Below are 21,351 nucleotides of genomic sequence, written 5' to 3' on the forward strand. Positions count from 1 at the left end.
GCAAGCAGTATCAGAACCTCATCCTACACTGTGCTATTAAGTAAACAGGTATTGTATATCCTGATGCCTTCTGTTTACACAGAGAAGTATCACTTTGGAAATGGAAATTTGAAAAGTATATGAAGCCCTTCCTTTAACGGGCTAATTCTTGAGGCTGTATAATTATATCTCTCTTTGATTTCTATGGCAGTTTTAAATGCTTGGAGTCTGCTTTGTTGGTGTGTAAATATTGCTTTAGGAATTTAATTTCAGTCTTCAGTTTAAACAAAAATAACATTGAGAAATAGTGAGTTAGAAAAGTATTTAGAAATAACTTGGTAGAAAGGTGTCTGAATTAAAACCTTATAAAGGTTTTGTGGAAATTTTTCTCAATGGTGAGAAAGAAGGAAAACATTTCATATAGACCTGGTTAGACAGTACAGACCACATAGCTCTCTCTGAATAATATAATCAGCTTTTTTTTTTTCTGAATTCTCAGTTTGGACACTGTTTTAGTTCAGAGTTATAGAAACTATTAATACCTTTTTATGTTATTCTTACCCTGAAGTGAATTATCATGTGAACAATGAATTATTTTAAATATTGTGAAAGATACAACAGTATAATTAGTTTTAAAAAGTGTTCCTTTTTTATGCATATTTTATATAGCATGTCTTTGATGATCCTGAAGGAAAAATAGAATTGCCAGCCTCATTAAAAGTGCATTCTTGGAAACGGCCACAAGAGTTTTTAATAAATAAGGTAAGAAACTAGCAAGATCAGAGTGGACCATTGTGCATCCAGGAGATGGTGATCTGTACAGTGGTTAACCTCCATGGGCCCTGGCCTCTGCTGCACTGTGCTGTAGGCACAGCATGACTGTAGGACGAGCTCAGCCAGCACATTGAAACAGAAGAGTTGGTAAGCATCTCCCACTTAATATCAGCCACCTGCATGTTCTTGCCTTTATCTAGAAGGGCAGCAAGAAGTGTGGATATCCTTTCTGCTTGATGGTAGAAGTGATGAACAGAGCTTGTAAGAAAGACCTGTGAGAGCTAAAATGCTATAACAGGTCAATAACACCAAAATGGAGTAACCCATTCTACAGGGGAGGTCTGCACAGTGTGCTGTGAGTGGAGAAGAGGCCTATTTGCTGCTGCATGTCTTCTCAGCATAGAAACATAGAACAGCTTGGGTTGGGAGGGACCTTAAAGGTCTTAATCACTTCCTTTATGGTGTTAATTCTAATAAATAGAAGGTTAAATGAAACTTTACAGAGTCTGAGTGCACCAGCACCTCCTGGTGCAAGACATCATGGTAGTGTACTCTTCCAGCTCTGCTTTGCTTTTTTTTCCTTCCATGTTCATTTAGAAGACACCTGGTGAGAGAGATGTCTTCCTGTTTTTCTTCGTGTTCCTGTTTTCTTACTTTTAAAAATCAGTGTTATGGCAAATCAAGTTCCCTTTGTTCCAGCTAAGGCATCTTGAACAGACATATGAAGTAAATATCTATACTGAAACTATGGACTAGCTTTACCAGAAATACAATACTTTTTCTCACTCTCCCACCTTAAATATTGCATTTCTCCAGTATGCATTCAGAACATGTCCACATCTTTGACAGTACTTGTCTGGAAGGTAAACATAACATTTTAAAATTGTGCAAAGCTCTTCTTCACTTTCTTTTTAAAATGAATTGCAAAGTAAATAAGCAGCCTACCATTTTAAAGGTTGGAGTGTTCTTCAGTGCTGTTGCTAATCTTAAGGTTTAAACATTTTTTTTCTTTAGATTAAATGTTGAAGTTTTTAAGCACTGTGACCACCATTAAAACTTTTTTTTAGTCTTGTCAGTTTTCCTTTTGTCAGCTTGTCAGTTTTATTTCTTATTAGCTAAACACTAAGCAGCTCCAAGATTCATTTTTAATGGAGGAATAGGAGGAGAAGTCAGGGGAGTAATTGACAAGACCAAAAGATTGGATGAGAAATGCTGCCAACATACATAAACTGAGTAGAGGGATCTGAAGGATAAGGGCAGGAGAGTTGGCAGCCCAGAAAGCCATGGAAACATGTATCTGTATTAAAAATAGCTTTTAGACTATCTTTAGACCACTGTGAAGAAAGCAATTACTTTCTTTAAGACCTGACTAAAACTTTGGTGCTTGTTGTTTTAGTACAGCATATTTTGGATCAAGTAGTTATGATTACTAGGAATACTGTAAGTTATTCAATATTAATGCTAACCTCAAGTGATGAAATACTATTAAGATGATATATGTTACTGCCTAATCTATAAGTAACTAGAAATAAAGAGTAAACAATGCTATTTAGTGTGTTAAGGAAAGAATCAAGCTGTAACCACCACTAAGTGATGAGAGGCACAGAGATATTTAGTTTGATAAATTACAATCCTATTACTTCTAAACTGCTTACGTAAAGAAAACTCTGTACGCAAGTGACAGTCTTCAAAACTACATGTAATGTAGTTAATCATAGAATCATAGAATGACTCGTGTTGGAAGGGACCTTAAAGGTCATCTAACTCCAAACCCCTTCCATAGGCAGGGATGTCACCCACTAGATCAGGTTGGCCAAGGCCCCATCCAACATGGCCTTGAACACCTCCAACTCCTCCAGGGATGGTGAATCCACAGCTTCTCTGTGCAACCTGTTCCAGTGCCTCACTATCATTACAGTGAAGAATTTCCTCCTATGTCTAAAGGTTTAATAAAGTCAGTGTTCATACTGACTAATGCTTATATTTCTACTGGTGTTACCAAGACTGAATTCAGACATGAATATTGTTGCTTAAAAAATATCTGTAATTATATTTTGAGTTGAACTCTTGAAAACATGTGCTACTATTAGGAGAAAAAAACAACTAAGTTTTGGTAAAGTGGTCCTCTGTCTAATGTTCATGCACTTCTGATGAGCCAGTCAGCTTGCTATAGAAGAAACAGAAAACTCAGTTATTATCCCTCCCCACCCCACCAACATCCACACAAAAGGGGAGGAGTGGGGGCAGAAAGAAATGTATTATTGTCTGTTGGTTTAACGGACTGAAACAACCAATGGGGGGTCAAAGTAAATGAGGAAAAAGAAGGGACAACATAGAACAACTCCTTTTAACAACAGCAAATCGTTGAATTGGTTTAGCTATCTTGTTCTAACCCTCGCTCTTTAATTTAAACTGAAGTTCTTGCACACTACTTTTAGGTAAATTATCCTAAAGATAACTGTGACCACATAATGAGTGATGACTATGGAAACCTGATATATTTTCATTTCCTGCCTTAATTGCACACAGTAATGTCATACTTGGAAACACATCATAAATATCTTGTGATTAATAAATGAATACAATTTATTTAGTTATTTAGTGTTAAGTATACAAAATGTATGAAGTATAAAATTTTTCATTAACCATTTTCTTTATAATATCTTGACCGTAGAGAAAAGAGAAAGTAAATAAAAATCAGTAAAGTCTGTTTGCAAAGTAAATCATCAAGTTGATAACTTGCGTCTTTGTGAATTATCTTTCTGACCTCTTGTAGTGAGTCTTTGCCATTAAAGAGCTGGGAGCATAGATGGTCCTTCAGGTTGTTTTGTAGAACTTAAGCATATTTCAAAAATACATTGCATTTTTTATATTTAAAATATATTTGCAAATTATTTGTAATGACTTTTGATAACACTGACTTGAAAATAATTATGTTGCACTTTCTCCTTGATAATATATTTGAAATTATTCTTTTAAACATGAATGCAAGTTTTTCTTGTGGAATTTCTTACTCCATAAGAAAAACTTGCATTCATATTTAACAGAATGATTTTAAATGATCTTTATCATAGAATATAAGACCAGAAAAAGGTAATAAAAAAGTCTAGGCTACTGCATGTCACAGGGAATTAAGATTCATCCTTGTTTTGCTCTAATGAACTAATGAATTTAGTTAGCCTAAAATATTTCCATTCTCAAATTGCTAAACTATTGTGTGTCACAAGCATAGAGAGTAATAGATAAAGCAGCAGAGACAATTAAGTGAGTTGTGTTCCTAGGCCAAATGCATGGTGTAAGGGAATCAGAAAAGAAAGATGCCAGACACCTGTCAGCCTGGCTGGAGGGAAAATTCTTAGAATTAGAACTTTAATCTAATTAGTTCAAGCCTGCACCTATGAGGAAAAGTAATCTTAGGCAAATTTGTTTTCTGCTCTTTGATGGTACTGTATTGCCCCTTGCAGTATCAAAGTTGGACAAACTTTTAGCATTCAGTAAGATGTTAAGAAAACAAGCAAACCATACTTCTAAAAGATCTTCTGAACCTAGGTGGAAGGCCAAGGAAATCACAACATTATGATCACTATTGAAGTGCAGAACTGCTAATACTATGAAAAATTTGAGGAAATTTCAGTTTATATAGTTATGTATTTATTACATTTGATATTTTTTAAATCTTTTGGTAAGAATAATAATTCCTTTGAATTCTGAACATCTGTATTTTGACACTTCTAAGAAATACCAAGTCAGGTAAAAGATTTGTAAACTGAAAACCTTGAGTTTGCAAATATCATGCAAAACATCTAGTTTTTGTATGTCACTAACATGAAATACTACTGTTCATTTCATTTTTTTTCCTGATAATTTATCTATGGACTTTTAACTAATTTACTTTCTCCTAGATTCCTGTGGTGGTCAAAAATGAAAACTCATGTGATCTTTTTTTAGGAAATGAACATTTATTTTGTAGTGAGGTAGGTAGAAATGTGTGAATATCTGTTTATTTATTTCTTCTTCTCATCTCTTTTTAATCTTTGCTGTCCACAGAACCACCAATTTATTTTATTTCAAGTTTGTTGTAGTAAAAATTATTCTTATTCTTGTTCATATAAACCATTTTACATGTAAGAAAGCCTGGTAATACTTTTAAAACTGTAGCATACATCCATAATCTGTATGTTAGAAAAGCACACACTCTGAAGCATTATTAATTAAAACTTGTATTTCACATGTTAAAAATTTGTTATAATATGTAATCACATGTACCCATTTTTCTTTGGTAAATGATAAGCAGCATCATTTCTATTGTGTTTTTACCTATTTACAGAAGGTTTCGTGTCATTGTAGATAGATATGATTTTAAGAAAAATTGTGCAAGTATTTTTTTTAAATTATTATTTTCTTTTGCATGAACCATAGCTTTTATGTCACTCCTTCCTTTAAAACAGAAGCTATTTTATTCTTTCATCATTGTAATATAACTTGATTTTATTTTCTTAGAAGATGTAAGTAAATTTTTTTTTACATATTTCTGTTTTCAGATGATGAGATGGATTGTAAGTGAAATTTGTGCAGTCTGGAGGATATATAATGGAAAGGACTTAACTAATGGAACATCCACAGTATTTTGGAAACCATGGGAACATATTTATGCCTTATGTAAAGCTACTAAGGGACACATGCCTCTATACAATAGCTATGGCAAATACATAGTGAAACTTTATTGGATGGTGAGTATTTACTTTCAGCAATCTAAAATTCTGTGCAGCTAGTGTGGCAAATTTTAATGGTTAGGAGAAGTATTTGTAATTACTGAAAAGATATACAAACAAAATTGTGTTGACAAATTGTTGATGCCTGTTAATGACGATTCATTGTACAGTGTATGTGATTTTTGTACAACATAGAACCTAATAAAACACAGTTGTCACTTAGTAAGACAAAATTATTTTTGCAGGTTAAGTAGAATAGCTGCAATTAATCTCTGAAAAAAAAAAAAGAATAAAATGACTACTGTTTCAGTGCTTCTTAGATATTATATGAGTACTTGTTTTAAAGCTCTCTGTAATGTTAATCAAAGTGCAGTAGAATTGGATTCTTGGGAAAACATACAAAGTACTCTTCTTTTTTTTTTTTTTTCCTCTTCTACCTTAGGGGTGCTGGAGAAAGATCACCATCGATGATACTATGCCTTTCGATGAAGAAGATAATTTGTTACTACCAGCTACAACCTCTCAAATTGAACTTTGGCCAATGCTGCTGTCCAAAGCTATCATTAAGCTGGCAAATACTAGGTATGTTTAGTCAGCTCACTTTCAGTTTATTTTGTGAAGTCACGTGGAATTTGAAAAGAGAACTGTTTTAGTATATGTGGAAAATGTATTTTACTAAAAGTTTTGTAATGAGAAATATACGCTTTTATGAATGCTGATGCAGTAAATCAGTAAAACAAGAGTCTCTGTGGATAAGGAAGGCAGAGTTTTTCCTTTTTAAACGTGTCTGTGTATTCATGCACCTAAAACTTTTGGGAAAAAAAAAAAGTTACCTCTCTATCTGCTTTATTTCTTTTCCATTATTCCCAAAGGCTTCACATGTGGTTTTCTGCCAAATGGCAATATCCAAGACATTTTAACAAAGTAGTGCTTCAGATGGTATGGACAATTAATATATTGCATGTTTATAAGAAAATACAGTAGAAACAAAATACGTTTTAGATACATCCAGCTACTAGTTAAATTTAGAATTAAAATAAGTTGCTAGAAAACGCCTTTACAAATTGGAAGAGAACAGAATATAATGGAGCCTGATCCAAGAGGACTGAAGATGGTAATCTTTAGTGTCCTTGATGGTTGTCCTATTGGGACTGTCACTGTCCTGGTTTCAGTTAGAACAGAGTTGATTTTCTTCCTAGTAGCTGGTAGAATGCTATGTTTTGGCTTAGGATGAGAAGAGTACTGATAACATCCCGATGTTTAATTGTTGCAGAGCAGTGCTTATACTAAGCCAAGGACATCTCAGCTTCTTGCTCTGTCCTGCCAACGGGCAGGCTGGGGGTGCAGTAAGAGCTGGGAGAGGACAGACCCAGGACAGGTGACCCAAACTAGCCAAAGGGGTATTCCATACCATCTGACGTCATGCTAAACAATATATAGGGGTGGCTAGCCGGGGGAGGGGGTCGGACTGCTCGGGGTTAGGCTGGGCATCGGTCAGCGGGTGGTGAGCAATTGCACTGTGCATCACTTGTTTGTACATATTAGTAGTAGTAGTACTATTATCATCATTGTATGCCCGTTGGCAGGACAGAGCAAGAAGCTGAGATGTGCTTGGCTTAGTATACGCACTGCTCTGCAACAATTAAAACATCGGCGTGTTATCAGCACTCTTCTCATCATAAGCCAAAACACAGCATTCTACCAGCTACTAGGAAGAAAATTAACTCTGTTCTAACTGAAACCAGGACAGTCACATACTTTCAAAGTGAGAGAGATAAAGGACTGCAGAGACAGAATATTTGCCCTCCTCTGGGACAGGCAAAAGGGGATACTGTTTTCAAAGGCAGGAAAGAAAATCGCATTCCCCCAGCTGAAGAGGAGCTGCAAATACATTCTAATAGGGTTTCTGCTCCAGCTCACCTTTAAAAGAGAATAGGCTCACAGTGGAAACAGAATGTAGAAGAGGAAAGAGGCACTCAAGATCATTGTTATAAGAAAGGAAAATATGCTTTGGAAAAATAAAGGGGTTTAGAAGTACTTCAGTGTAATTTAAAATTCTTAAAATTATACTCTTTTTAATTCAACATGATCTTTACAATTATTAATACTTTTGACTAGAATAAAGAGGGAAAGCAGTGATGTTTTTCATCATGAAGTACAGTATAAATTACAGTCTTTATTTTTTGTGCATTTTTATGAAGAGTATATTTAGAGGGCCAGGTATTGTGTATTATACCTTATGTTTAAGATTTATCAGACCTGTAAGTGTTATAGGAGTTCAATTACTTACTGCGTGTACCAGGTTATTTTCTGTGCTTTGCTAGGTATTTCTTTGATTAGGTATATTTTAATACATTAATGTTACATATTCTTTCAAATGACAAAATGTACAAATTCAAATGTGAGACATATAAGAGCTTTTATTTTAAACGGTAACAAAAGTAAACATTATAGATATGAATATATGATATAGTTTTATATATATATATATAACGCTTGCAGAATGTTTTGCAGCATTTATTAGAAAAGCAATGTATTATTTAGAGATTCTTGACCTAAAAGAAATAAAGCTTTTAAAATGCAGTATGGAAAATAGAGTATTATAAGATACTTCTGACACTTTTGCTTTTAGTGCTGCTGTTGTGGGCTGTGTGGTGATCCACTTGCAAAAAAGTGACCTGGAAATTGGCCCATGGTACAATCAATTGGCAATTAGGGCCACAGGTTCCTGTGAGACGAGTAACGACCACCAGCTGTTTAAATGATTAAACTTAAGAAAAGAATTCAAATACTGAGCTGGATAGTCAAGCCTTCCTGTTCTGGTTATATCAACAGTCACTTTGGTCAAAAGAATGATTTAGAGTATTTCCACATTGACCAGGGAGTTGCCTATAGCTGCCTGTAAACTCTGCCAGAGAGCATTTGAAATCCAACATTTCTCCAGAGCACAAGAATGGCTAGGTGCTTGCACTTTTAGCCTTGGTCCTCTCAGGATTTTCTTACAGAATTATTTCCAGAGAGTAGGAAACTATATCCATTTGAGAGAGTTGACTGTGATATACTGGAAATACTGCCAACTGTTAATAATCTGGGAGTTGGAGCAGCTCTTCAGGAAAGGGAAGTTCTAGATTCAGATCCCCTATGGGTCTGGTGGGATTTCAAACCCACATATCCAACCCTGCAAAAAGAGAAAGAGACTCTACTTCATACAAGTATACATAGGATGCTTGCTAACCATACTGAAACTGCTTTTGCACAAGTGGGAACGCTATGATGGGCGTGATGCAAAGGCACAGCAGCAAACTTGAATTTTTCGGCTAGTAGTCAGCTATAAATTGGAAAACTAAAATTGCCATTAATACTTGTTTTTCAGCAGTCTTATTTTCTGTTTGGGCCTTGTACTGCTTCTACAGAAAGCAACATAGACTACAAAATTTGGTGAGCTGGTTATATTATATTTCTGTGTAATGGTAGGTTTTGTATTACAGTACACAAGAAAATGGAAAAAGAGAGCTGGAGGAATTTACAGTTCTACATGCACTGACTGGATGGATACCAGAAGTTATTCCTCTCCAGTAAGTTCTTCTATTAAACATTTTTCATAATGTTAAATATTTACTTCTGTAAAGCATTATGTATAATAAAGCTGTGCCATGCAAGTCCTTTAGCATCAGTTTTGCGGAATGTAAGGTTTTAATTCTAGAACTTGCCTTCTAGGAAAGCATTTTTTTTTTAGTGTTTTTATTTGTAGGTCATGTAGTTGATTGTAAAGCTGTTTATCATGTTAAGCTGCTGCTGATTGTTCTTCAAATTAAGTTATTTTGAATTAATATTGAACCCTGTGGTGAAATCAGGGTTAGAGAAGTCTGTTTTGTTCTAGCATACAGATATAAAATGTTTGGCAGTAATACTACTAACTTTATGTGTATTAGTATGATTAGTATTATTATATTAGAATGTACCATAGAAAATATATTACATGAATTGGAAGTAATCAACTTCAGCTGTTGAGGTGTTTTCACATTTTAAATTGGAACAGTTGTTACACTTTTATTCCTCCAAATAAAATTCCAACCTATAATAATATTTTTTCTTGTTTCCTATGTGTCAAGTCCATTCAATTTTTTATTTCATTTTTTTTTCTGCTTGACATTATTTTTGTTGAACGAATGAGTGAGGTACACATTCTAAATACATATATATATTTTTTTTTAATGTTTTTTTTTGCCTTTTGATGAACACGTTAACAAATAAATAGATACAAACTTGGTTTATATATAATTTATTTAGGATTAATTGTTTATTTATAAAATCATTTTAATATTAAATAAGTTCATTCATGCTTTATTTTAGCTCTTATTTCCACAATCACAATTTTATGTCCCAAGTAATTCTTGCAATTTAAGTCTTTGATGTATTTGGGTATTACAGTAGTGTGTCTGTAGCCCATGGACTTAGAAATCTCAGCAATCTTAATTTTGTTTCTTTATGTAGTTTATTTTTAGAATAGCAACAACAAAAAACAGTATCAACAAATCTGGCGGTTATTGCAAAATTTAACTTGCTTGCACTAAGAAATGTGAGTACCAGAGAATGCCACAGAATCTTTGCAACAAAGCATAAAGATGACTTTAGCTTGTTGTACAATTAATAATTTTATTGTAAAAAGAATGTTTCATGCAATTGGCTTGCAATTTATTCATGGCCATGAATGATTAATTCAGTTTTAGGTTATTTCAGGAATTACTGACTTTCTGTGAAGCAACAGCACAACAACAACTGTCAGGTCCTGTGAAAACTCTGTTGTAGCCGGTGGAATCAGGGGCAGAGGCATAGAACTCCTGGTGTTGAAATAGCTAGGGAAATCCTGTTTGAAACTCAGGAAGAGATTTTTAATGTACAGAGCTAGAATAAATTATACAGGGTAGTTGGAAAGAGGTCGACAATTTTTCCTGCCATAGCTTTTATCTACAAAGTCAAGCAAGTGTGTTTCATTTACTAAAATAAAACTGCCATTTTTCCAGAGTTGGACTGTCAGTTGTATTATAACTTTGTCTAAATGAAGATCACACGTTCTTATCTTACTGCAATTGTCATTTTCATTGATATGTACATGTGTTTGTTTTTTAAGGCCTGGATACTTGAACAAAGTCTGGGACTTTTTGAAAGAGATTTTGCCAGAATTCAAGTTGACAAATAAGGAAACTACAGAACTTGATAATCCTCGGACAGATACAAAATGTAAAGAGACCAAAGTGTCAGATTTAAAAAATGAAGTTTCATCTGTGAATAAACAGCCAGATAAACCTGAGAAAGCAGAGAAATTTGGCAAAGGTCTGTAGTTGTAGGTAGTGTTATCTTTGTATGTCAAGCTAGCATGTAGGTAAAGTTAGCATAACCTCTGCCTTCGAATTCATCTATCTTTATTATACCTCATGCAAGTCTGCAGGTTTCTTACTTCACTGAATATTTTGCAATGGTATAAAATCAAAGAAGTTTTATTTTAACTGTGGACCTCATTAGAAGCAGTATTAGACTCTTCTTTCATGAAAACCAGGCTTCATTTTCTGGCAGTGAGTTCTTCAGCTCTGTCAGTCATTCCTCTGAAGAGTGGTTCCATGCAGAGGGATAACAATCAGAGTTTAGTTTGCCCAAAGGCAACTGGTTCAGCACTGTTCTGACCATCCAGAAAGTGTACAATCCATAACGGATATTACCAAGAGTGATCACCTCTAGATTGTACTGACAAGTATGTAATATAAAGTCTGTCTGCACTTTTATTTGCAGTTACTTTTCTGTTTATGCTACCAGGTATTAATTTTCTTCAAGAACTGCTAATCTTATTTACACTTAAATGAAGAAACCTAGGCTTAAAAACATATTTGTTACAGTATATTAATCCGCAATGTTTATATTTGAATCTTAGTTGCTGTTTTAAACTTGGAGGCATGGATGCAATTTCACAACACTTTTAATGTTATTGGAAGGTACAAATCATAGAACCACAAAATCATAGAACATCCGAAGTTGGAAGGGACCCATGAGCATCATTGAGTCCAACTCCTGGCTCAACACAGGACCCCCCAAAAGTCAAACCCTCTTTCTGAGCGTAGTCCAAATACTTCTTGAACTCCAGCTGGCTTGGTGCTGTGACAAATTCCCTGGGCAGCCTGTCCCAGTGCCTGACCAACCTTTGGGTGCAGAACCTTTTCCTAACACCCAGCTTGACCCTCCCCTGTCCCAGCTCTATGTTGTTCCCTCAGGTCCTGTAACTGTCCCCAGACAGCAGAGATCAGAGCCTGCCCTTCCAGTCCCCTTGTGAAGAATCATAGGCTGAAATTTATTTCTATTTCTTCACTGACTTAAAAAAAAAAAAAAAATAATAATAATAAAATGCATTCCTCAACTTTGAAGCTCAAATAATAATCCTAATGTCAAAAGTGTTATAAAAATATTTGAAGAGACTTAGCTGAGGGACTAGTCAGAGACTCACAAGCACTCTTTCTATCATCTTATGACTTGTCCATCAGTGTAGAAGATATTTCAGAATTAGGAATGGACATGAACAAGGGAACACTGGGAACAGCACTGTTACACATCCAACAGGGTGCTGTAATTTATTCCCAGAAAATGGTGTAAACTTAATCCTGCCTAAGCTTTAGGAATTATTAGTAACTGAAACAACTAAGAATCAGGGAAGCACAGCGTTATAGTGAAGCTCAATAATCTTCCAACTCTGAGGCTCCAAGTTGTGTTCTGAAGACCCATTAAAATTTTGGGATTTTTTTAAAATTATAAATGTATTTTTCTGTAATCTAAGTTTTAAGGTTGGCAGATATTTTTTCATCCATGTGATTTTATAAGTGATCCTGACAGTATCCTCTTTTATATTGCTCAATGCTTCCAATATTTTATTTTTTTATCAAATATAATTTTGCTAATATTCCTTCCTAAAACTTGTATTTTCTTTGCTGGTTATGTATGTTTGTTTGTCTGTTTTTCATTTTATCTATCTATTTATTTATTTATTATTGCCTAGAACAATGTAATTATTATTTATTAGGGAAAAAAAAAAGTGATAGAAGGGGTTTCTTTTTTTTTTTTTTTTTTGAAAAAGCTTTTATTGAAATGTCTGTTGCAACTGTGGAATCCACTGGGAACTTAGGCCAAGTCTATGTTAGATTGTTCTGGAAACTACTGATACATGGAATCAGGGATGTGATGAAAATGTTTGACACAGTGCCAGGACTTCAGGAATTCCATACAATATAGTGGAGAAGTGAGAATTGTGCACCAACTGTGTGACTGAAGCCTTCCTGACCTTTTCAATAAATCAACGTTTAAATCTTGAGAAAGTCTTTTTTTTTTTCCTTTTTTTCCTTTTTTAAATTTTTTTTTTAACTGAATGACATATCTCTTTATCATACCTCAATTCCTCTTCAATTCTGAAGTTTTGTTTGTTTGTTTTTTAATTTAACTAAAATGTTATTAAAGTATTTACACAGTATTAGATTTTAAGACTGAAAAATTTTATCAGAAAAAAAAAAGAAAATATCTCATCTTTGTTTTACGTAACAGAAAAAGCAGAACAGAAAGAAACTGGGAAGAAGAAAAACAAAGACGGAGAAAAAGAAAAAAACAAGTCAGCAATTCAGTCTTCACAAATACAGGCAGAAGTCCAGGGTTCTCCTCAAGCCTTAGCTGAGAGTAAGTGCTATTAAAGCTTAAAAACCAAATGTAAGATATATGTAAATAAAAGACTTTGCTTTTTTTTTTTTCATTCTCTAACTTATTTGGGGAAAGAGTAAATATAAAAAAAAAAAAGTGATTCTTTACAGACTGTATTAAAGACTTAAATCCTTATATATATTAAAATACATATTAAAATTCTATAATTTATATTAAAAATAATATTGCAGAAATTTCTCTTTGATGTTGAAATATAAAGCAAATCTACACTGAACATTTAGAAGTTGTTGGCCGGTCATGTAGGACCAAGATTTGTTCTAGATGTAGATTGCCTTTTTTATTAATAACTATAATAATAATATTCTTCTGTAGTAAATTATTTGCAATATCTACTTTATTCAGTATATTGGAATTGGAAAAAGGAGGAATGTTCCTTGTTGAAGAGTAGGGTGGCCAGTAATAGTCATTTGAATTTATTGAATGATTTAATTGTTTAATAAATTTGTTTCCTTTTTCCTGAAAATATATTTTGATTTTTTTTTTATATCGGTACCTCTAGGGTACCTTAAAAATCAAGAAAGTTCTTTCTGCATTAAAATTTAAATATTTTTAGACAAAATATAGTTTTGATAAACCACATGTAAATTTGAATTGGTCAATTAGACCAATAAGAAGTGTCATATTTGTTTACATAAAATATAAAATTCTTCATAAATGTTACATTAAGCTGATCTTTGTCATTGTTTATATCTGTAAATATATAGCATATCCATACAGATAGCAGAAGGAAACATATTAATTGTAATATTACCTAGTTGAAAATTAGCAGGTGAGTGTCAGTGGCACAACTTTCTTTAAGGTTATAACTACAAGGTCAAAATGTATAAAAAGAATTAAAATCAGTTTCTTATTATGTAAATCAGTTTCTTGCTCCTGATTAAAATTGTTTATTTAAATCAGTTTGACTTCTATCAATCCAGTATTATTTTTCATCAATGAGTATATACCTTATTCATTTGAATTCCTACATTATATACTAGTAACAGAGTTAAAGAGAAATAAATTCTTAAATTAAATGTGAGCAGTTAATAAGTTTGCAAACAAAACTTGGACTAAAAGCTTTTTTTTTTTTCTTTTTTTTTTAAATCATAGTAGTTGTGTAATAGGAGATGAGGCATTTCACTCAACCATGTTGTGGGAAAATAAAACAAAGGAGAAGCAGAAGTAACAAATTCTGGAAATTGTACCAAATCTGTAAAAGGGCATCAAAAATCATCGTATTGTGTATTTACATATGAAGAAACCACATGACATTTTGGTCTTTCTTCTGCCATTTAAAGCACAGTGCATTCTGTTTTCTTAAAGACCCTTAGTGACGTGCAAAGTTATTTAGAAAGATTACTAGCTTGGGGCTAAAATATGGCCGATCAAAGAACTCTTTTATCCTAGATCTGTTTCATAAGCAGAAGATGAAATGCATGCATTCTAAAGCCATGAAATATTCTTAACCTTTGTCAACCTCTGTTAAGTTAGCAAAATGTTATTTTCCTGAATGAAGTTGTTTAATCAACATCAATGGGATTAAGAGATGTGTAACATAACTTTATTAGAACTTTTAAATCCTGACAACTTTCACATGTGTCTTTTAAAAGCAGTATTAAAAAGTATGGGTTGTTTATTTGTTTGTTTGTTTTTTCCAGACATTACCAAAGCAAAATAAAAGTATCAGAAAAGAGTTTTGGAAAAGAATCAAAAGTATATATTTCACTACTGAACTTAAAAGAATTTGAATAGAATTATATGTGCAGATTGTAAATTCAGAAGGCTTAAAATAGGGATAAAACTTGAGATTAAACTGCAAAGAAAAAAAAAGCAAAATGTAATTCAAAATGATACTTGAAATAGTACTGGACTGAATTATAGTCCAGTTTATAGGCACAAGAGAAAAAAAGTTGTAGGCTATATGAAACAGCCTGCAATGAGTGGCCCAGGACAGTAGAACTGTTTTTGTGCATGAAGTAACGTTTGTAAATAAGTCTGAGCTTAAAGTCAGACTCTAGAGGCAGCAGCTGCAAAATGTTTCTGAATTGTTCTTGGAAATCAGTGTCTTTACTCAATGCAGCAGCTCTTTTCTTTTTTTTTTTTTTAGGTCAGTGTTTTGAAAAGTACTTAATTTCCAGCTCCATAAAAGTGCTTATTTCCCATGTTTTCGCTGTACATATTCAGTATGGGGACTTTAATTTTTATTTTTTCCTGGGAAATATTGGAATTATTTTTAAAAAAGCATTGGCACACCAGTTACTTCTAAGTGTTTAGAAACTTCTCCTACAGGCTTAGGATTTAGCAGGGGTTATAATGTGCTGGTGGGTTGACACCATCTGGCAGCAAAGTGCCCACCCATTTACTCACTCACTGTCCACCAGCAGGATAGGAGGAAAGGATCAGAAGAGCAAAAGCAAGAAAAAAACTTGTGGGTCAAGGTAAAGATACTTTTCAATAACTTTTAATACATGGAAAAGAAATAATTAAGGAGAGAAAAAAGCAAGTGATGGAAAAGCAATCACTCACCACACTCAACCTGATACCAAGCCAGGCTCTGAGCAACAGCTACTTTAGGAAAATACCCTCTCCTGTTATTGCAGTGTGTAACATTGTATGGGATGGAATATCTCCTTCATCTATTTGGGTCAGCTCTCTCACTTATGTTACCTTCTAGACTCTTGCCCACACAAAGCTTATTCTCTCAGCAGAGTGAGGACTTGACACAAGCACTGTTCAGTGACAGCTAAAACATAGGTGTGTTATCAGCATGTTTTTGTTGCAAATCTAAAGCACAGCATGATGTGGGTGGTTCTGAAGAAAATTAGCTCCATCTCTGCCAGACATACTACAAATATACAAATACAATTCTGAAGCACTTATGCACTCAAACCAATGCCTTCTGCATCTTTCCAAATACTACATGCATTGCAGAAAGCATTGTCCCTACTTTTTTTTTTCTCTATTTATCCTACTCTGTGCAACCAGAAGAATAACCAATCCTCCATCTGATCAGCCAGGGCTCTTCCTGCGAGCAACCAGCTCTTTGGTCCAGTATCCAGCCAGTCCCTGGGATGCTTTTGCAGACAATTCATTTCTCCACTCGTCAGCCTCTTCTAGTAACAATTTCTACTTTCATACCTGGGGAGTCCATTCGTTCCATTAACAGATTTTATGATGGTAAGGTGTGAGCTATGTAGCCTCTTGCTCCTATAATGAGCCACCACTCCAATTTCCATTTATGTTTCTAGACTAACAATTTTTCTAATGATTTTGGAACTGCTGGAAAGGGAATACTATTCTACTTTAAAAGGCACTGACCAGGTATTTGGGAATTTGTTCTACAAACTAGCTCTTTGTGTCTGCATAGAAATAATTTCTGTGTCACTTTCTACTTCACGGAAGTGCTGGGAGATCATAATAATGTTTAAAAAAATGTTAGTTTTACAAGTAAACTCATAATGTTAATCATCAGAGTAAATGAGATACGCAACACACATTAAAATATCCATAAAGTTTTTTTGCATTTCCCTTTTGCCACTTCAAAAGTTTTTACTTATAAGTGGGGACCAGAGCCTAATATTTTGATTTTGTTCTTTTTTTTTTTTTTTTTAAATGCATGCTATCATTCTGAAATATTTATGTAATATTTGAATTATGAAGAATACCTATATCACTTTTCTGAAGGCTAAACAGAACTCTCCAATAGGCAAAGTTAATTCACGCCCAACTCAGCAGCAGGGGGTTAGTGTATGAGCTGCACACCTCAACAGAACGATGTTGAAAGCCAACCAAACTATTTTGGAAGTTAAAACTCAGCATCAGCTCCTGTATGATACTCAAAAATATTTAAGAGAAATGTAGGGATATAGTGAGAAAATTATTTGCAAGTCTTCAAAGCCTATGTTTTTTTTTTGTTTTTGTTTGTTTGTTTTATAAAAACAATTAAGAATGATTATAAAGCATAACAATATTCATTCTTGGCATTTCTTTTTAATTGACTTAATTGATTTAAATGGCATTTCTTTTTAACTGTTACGTGGATTGATTCCATTGATACTCTCCCTTTTTCCAGGGACTGAAGTATTTGTTCAGATGGTGTAGCAATCACCTTCTGTAAATGAGTTTGCAGTGCTTCAGATGTAAAATATAAGCACCTACAAGGATTCAGAAATCTTTAAGGACACAGTGCAAAATCTTTATATCTACACTGGTGGATATAAATAATAGGCTTTGCGGAACCTAACTTTTTGTTGTACTATATGTTATGTCATTTTTCATCTGATAGCCTTAATAAAATTACACTATCAGTTTGAAATAGATTTTCCAGATGGGGAATACCTGGTATGCATGAAATACCCATGTGTGAGAAATGCTTCTCATGTGCAATGAGATTGGTATGGCTTGTGGCATATACTGTTCAGTAATGTGTGGTACATCATGGATACTACTGCTGTATTTTTAACAGATCAGATATGTCAGTAAGGACTGAGACTCAACCTAGATTGTGTTCTTGCTTTTGAATAAATTGAAAATTACAGCTAACACAAGCTGTGGTTAATAGTTATCAAAAGCATACAGAGAGAAATACTAAGAATCCAGTGGAGAGTAACTGTAACATAAACTTATGTTTTATTGAGAAGATGAATTCCTAAAAGAATATTCACATTGCAGAGATGTTTTACTGCTTCAAGACAAAGACACTGCATACCTTGTAAATAAATGTATTTTTAAAAGCCTGATAAATTATATTTTTCAGACACTTGCCTAACTTTTGTTTTCCTTTGTTCTCATTTCCATTTTCTATTTTTTTTCCTTTGTATTTCCATTTCACAGATAATGTCTATTCTTAATGCAACTTCCAGTTGAGTACTCAGTAAACATAGGTAAAAATAGGAAATAATTATCCTATATTTGAGGTGGAACTGAAATGAACAAAGACAAAACATTCTGATGAAAGAAAAGTATCACAACCACTCTATTGAAATCCTGTCTGCACATGCTTTCTTGGATGTTTAAAGAAAAATGCAGGGATGCCTCTTCCTGAGCGGACTTTTAGGTCAAACCACAGACCCATATTTCTAATACTGTATTTTTTAGACTTTTAATTTTCCTTTGGCATTTGTGTACTGTCTGTCAGCTAAACAGCTTTGGATTCTCTAATTTCAGGATTTACCAATGGCTTCTTTCACAGATACAGGTATGAGAAGATTGAGCAGTTGCTTAGTGCAAGGGATTTCTAGGGGTAATGAAGTGTAGGGACTCATTCCCGCACACTTTCTAAAGTTGTTACCTCAATTTTTCCATCTCCTTGACAGCATTAAGAGCAGCAACCCTGTTTTTTGACCACTGTTTCTCAAACTACTTATTTCAGTCTTTATACCCATTGGTAGAAGTAGTGAGAACTCTGACTTTTCATTGTTTTGCCAGCAAAACCATTTTTTGCTTTCACTTTTGAGAAGTCTTTACCTACTACTTGCCAATCAGTATGCTTTCACTTCAGCTGTCCAGGTGTGTACTAGGACCTTCATGCTAGTATCTAGTATTTTTAAAATTTGATGAAAAATAAAAGAACAAGTGCAAGAGCTACTTCTGCATTTCTATGTTGTAGCTTTTGTTACTCATTTGTGTGAAAACAGTAAAATATGTAATAGTAGATGATCTAAATACACAGGGACTAAAACAATGTACTTTTTATATCCATGGCTTCTCTTCTGAATACGTTACAATAAGCTCTTGTTTTGAATGGAATAAGAGTCAGACAAAGAAAAAAAATAATGGAAACAAGGCAGAGAAACTTAGGGGAAGGAACTACAATGTTTATTTATGGCTTACCCTGTTCCAAGACCTGTTAATGTTTTCTACCTAGGTTCTTCTGTACAAACCCAGCCAGATATGGCAGTATATGCTGACTTTATTCCATTACAGTTTGAAGCGGATGTATTTTCATTAGATCAAATGGTAAGATTCTGTACTCTCAGGAAAACAATGCATTATATATTGTATCATCTGAATGTTTATTTTTGTAACAACTACATTGTAAATAATAATAATAATTAATTATAGTGTAGGAAAACAATCACCAGGTAATTATTATCAGTTAAATTGGTTTTCATGCCTAGATTATGGACATGCTTTATCCTACCATAACCACACTCAATTTTTAGTTTTACTTCACTTTCCTCTAGATTTCAAGTACTGAAGTCTCTGAGTAACAAGGCATGGATGAGAAAATGAATCATGATGAGACACTTCTGAATGGAAAGAATAATTATTTTAAGGGTTACTTGAACAATGTGAATTTTAGTGTGTTTTTTTTTTTTTTTTCTTTTTCAGGCTATAAATAATTATCTCATACATTTTCTGTTATGATGTTCTGTATGAAATAGCATGTTTATATTCATTTTTATCATTGGTGATGAAAGTGGTGGAAGCAGCTGGAGAAAGTTTAGCACTTCAAGAAGCTGAAGTAAAAGCAATGCTTAAATTTCCACTTAGCTACTCATAATCTGCAGAAAATTATTTTAAATACCAAAGTGGGCTTTCTTGAGATAATTATTAGCTAACTTTATTTTAGCTAATAATCTAATCTAATCACATTCTTTCTCAGAAAACCAGCAAGCTTCACAGAATGAAGACAAGAAATTTCAAAAAAAAAAATAAAAATAGTTTGCATGTCTTATGTTTTAATACTCGGAATTTCTGCTCCTTCTCCTCCTTTTCCTCCTCTTTCCCCCCTCCTTCCCCTTCCCTTTTCAGTGCAGCTCATTTTGTGTTATTTTGAAGATTAGGTTGTTCTCTGTGATTTTATTTTAATTCAAGGTCTCAGTCAATGCTGTCTCTTTGCTAGTAGTAAGTAATATTAGTCATCCAAAACCAAATTGAACACAGTGACACAGGGGCTACATCCTTCCTGCCACCTAAGGCCTTGAGTCTTGGACTTGGCCACAGTCTGTTAGAGATTACAGAAAAAGAGGCATGACAGATCACATAGGATGAGACAGGTGAATCTATATGTCTAAAACAGTAAAGACCGATAGGAAAATGGAAGCTGACAGAAATTAAATATTGAAGTGTAGTGGATTTCTTGTGGGCCTTAGTTTGTTTGTTTGTTTTGTTTTGTTTTTTTTAAAAAGAAAGAAGAAGAAGCCCATTTTCGAGCTTTCTTTGGGGGTCTGGTAGGCACTACATCAATGGAAGTAATTATAATTTGGAGAATGGAATAATTGTTTGGGATAAGGGTTGCTTCCGAAACTCAGTAGAAGGTTTGTCATTGATTTTAGTTGTGCCAGAATTATCCTCCAGATTTTTTTTTTCTGTTTCCATTTTGGCTGTGTTTTCAAGTGTGTATGTCCTTGGATTTATGTAGTAAACGTAATTGTCTTAAGTTTGTTCAAACAAGATGAAAAAAAAAAAATCAGTAGTTTCTGTTATGCAACTATGCTTCCTGCTCAGCAGCTGATGAATTCTCCTTTACAGCACCGAACTGGCCCTCTTCAATATCCATCCAATCTCAGATGGTTTAGCTTGCATTTTTAAGTTATTAGAATGTGTGTGTACCCAGTCACTGCTCCTGTAAAATATCTTTATAAATTCAGAGATCATCTGAGGACAATATATCGCTTATGTACCTTAAAGCATTTAATTTGATCCTCTCCCTTTAAATAACTCTGACAATCACAACCACAGTCTCTTCTGCACTGCTTGCAATTATGCCACCTTGGGACCATCTGATGATGAACAGGTACAATCAGAATCTGAGCTGATGAATGAGTTAAAGAAGTATGTTATAGGCGATTTATCTAGCAGTGAAAAGAAGGTGTATTTTTCAAAACAAAGTAAGGATGTACAAATCTTGAAACAGAACATTCAACAGAGAAAATATAACAGACTTTCATATGAGACCAGTGTTGTTTTAATGGGAAGAGCACCACTCAATGTCCACAACTAAAATTGCTCTTAAGTCCTTTACTAAGGGCTTTGGTATATATGAATCAACTGTTGTGTCTTCAGTGTGTTGTCTAATTAGCCATAACATAAAAAGCTTAACTTTAATTATGTTATTCAAAGTGATATTACATTATGAAGCTTAACTTTAATTATGTTGTTCAAAGTGATATTACATTATGAAGATATTACATTATATTCATCATCAGAA

General features: G+C 33.8%; 1 protein-coding gene across 2 annotated transcripts in view; it reads left to right on the forward strand.

Annotated features, from left to right (window-relative positions):
* The window catches only part of ADGB (androglobin), a 114,180-nt gene that overhangs the window by 14,903 nt on the left and 77,926 nt on the right, over window positions 1-21,351 (forward strand). The window contains exons 3-10 of one of the 2 annotated variants that reach the window (XM_068677031.1): window positions 649-741; window positions 4,656-4,727; window positions 5,295-5,483; window positions 5,908-6,047; window positions 8,954-9,040; window positions 10,597-10,799; window positions 13,044-13,172; window positions 19,063-19,154. In XM_068677031.1, coding sequence (XP_068533132.1) covers window positions 649-741; window positions 4,656-4,727; window positions 5,295-5,483; window positions 5,908-6,047; window positions 8,954-9,040; window positions 10,597-10,799; window positions 13,044-13,172; window positions 19,063-19,154 — 1,005 coding nt within the window. Of the gene's footprint in view, window positions 1-648; window positions 742-4,655; window positions 4,728-5,294; window positions 5,484-5,907; window positions 6,048-8,269; window positions 8,427-8,953; window positions 9,041-10,596; window positions 10,800-13,043; window positions 13,173-19,062; window positions 19,155-21,351 lie in introns of those variants that run through there. The other variant, XM_068677030.1, reaches the window with a different exon arrangement.

The sequence above is a fragment of the Anas acuta genome, chromosome 3 (genome assembly GCF_963932015.1).
Source record: "Anas acuta chromosome 3, bAnaAcu1.1, whole genome shotgun sequence".
Lineage (NCBI taxonomy): Eukaryota > Metazoa > Chordata > Aves > Anseriformes > Anatidae > Anas > Anas acuta.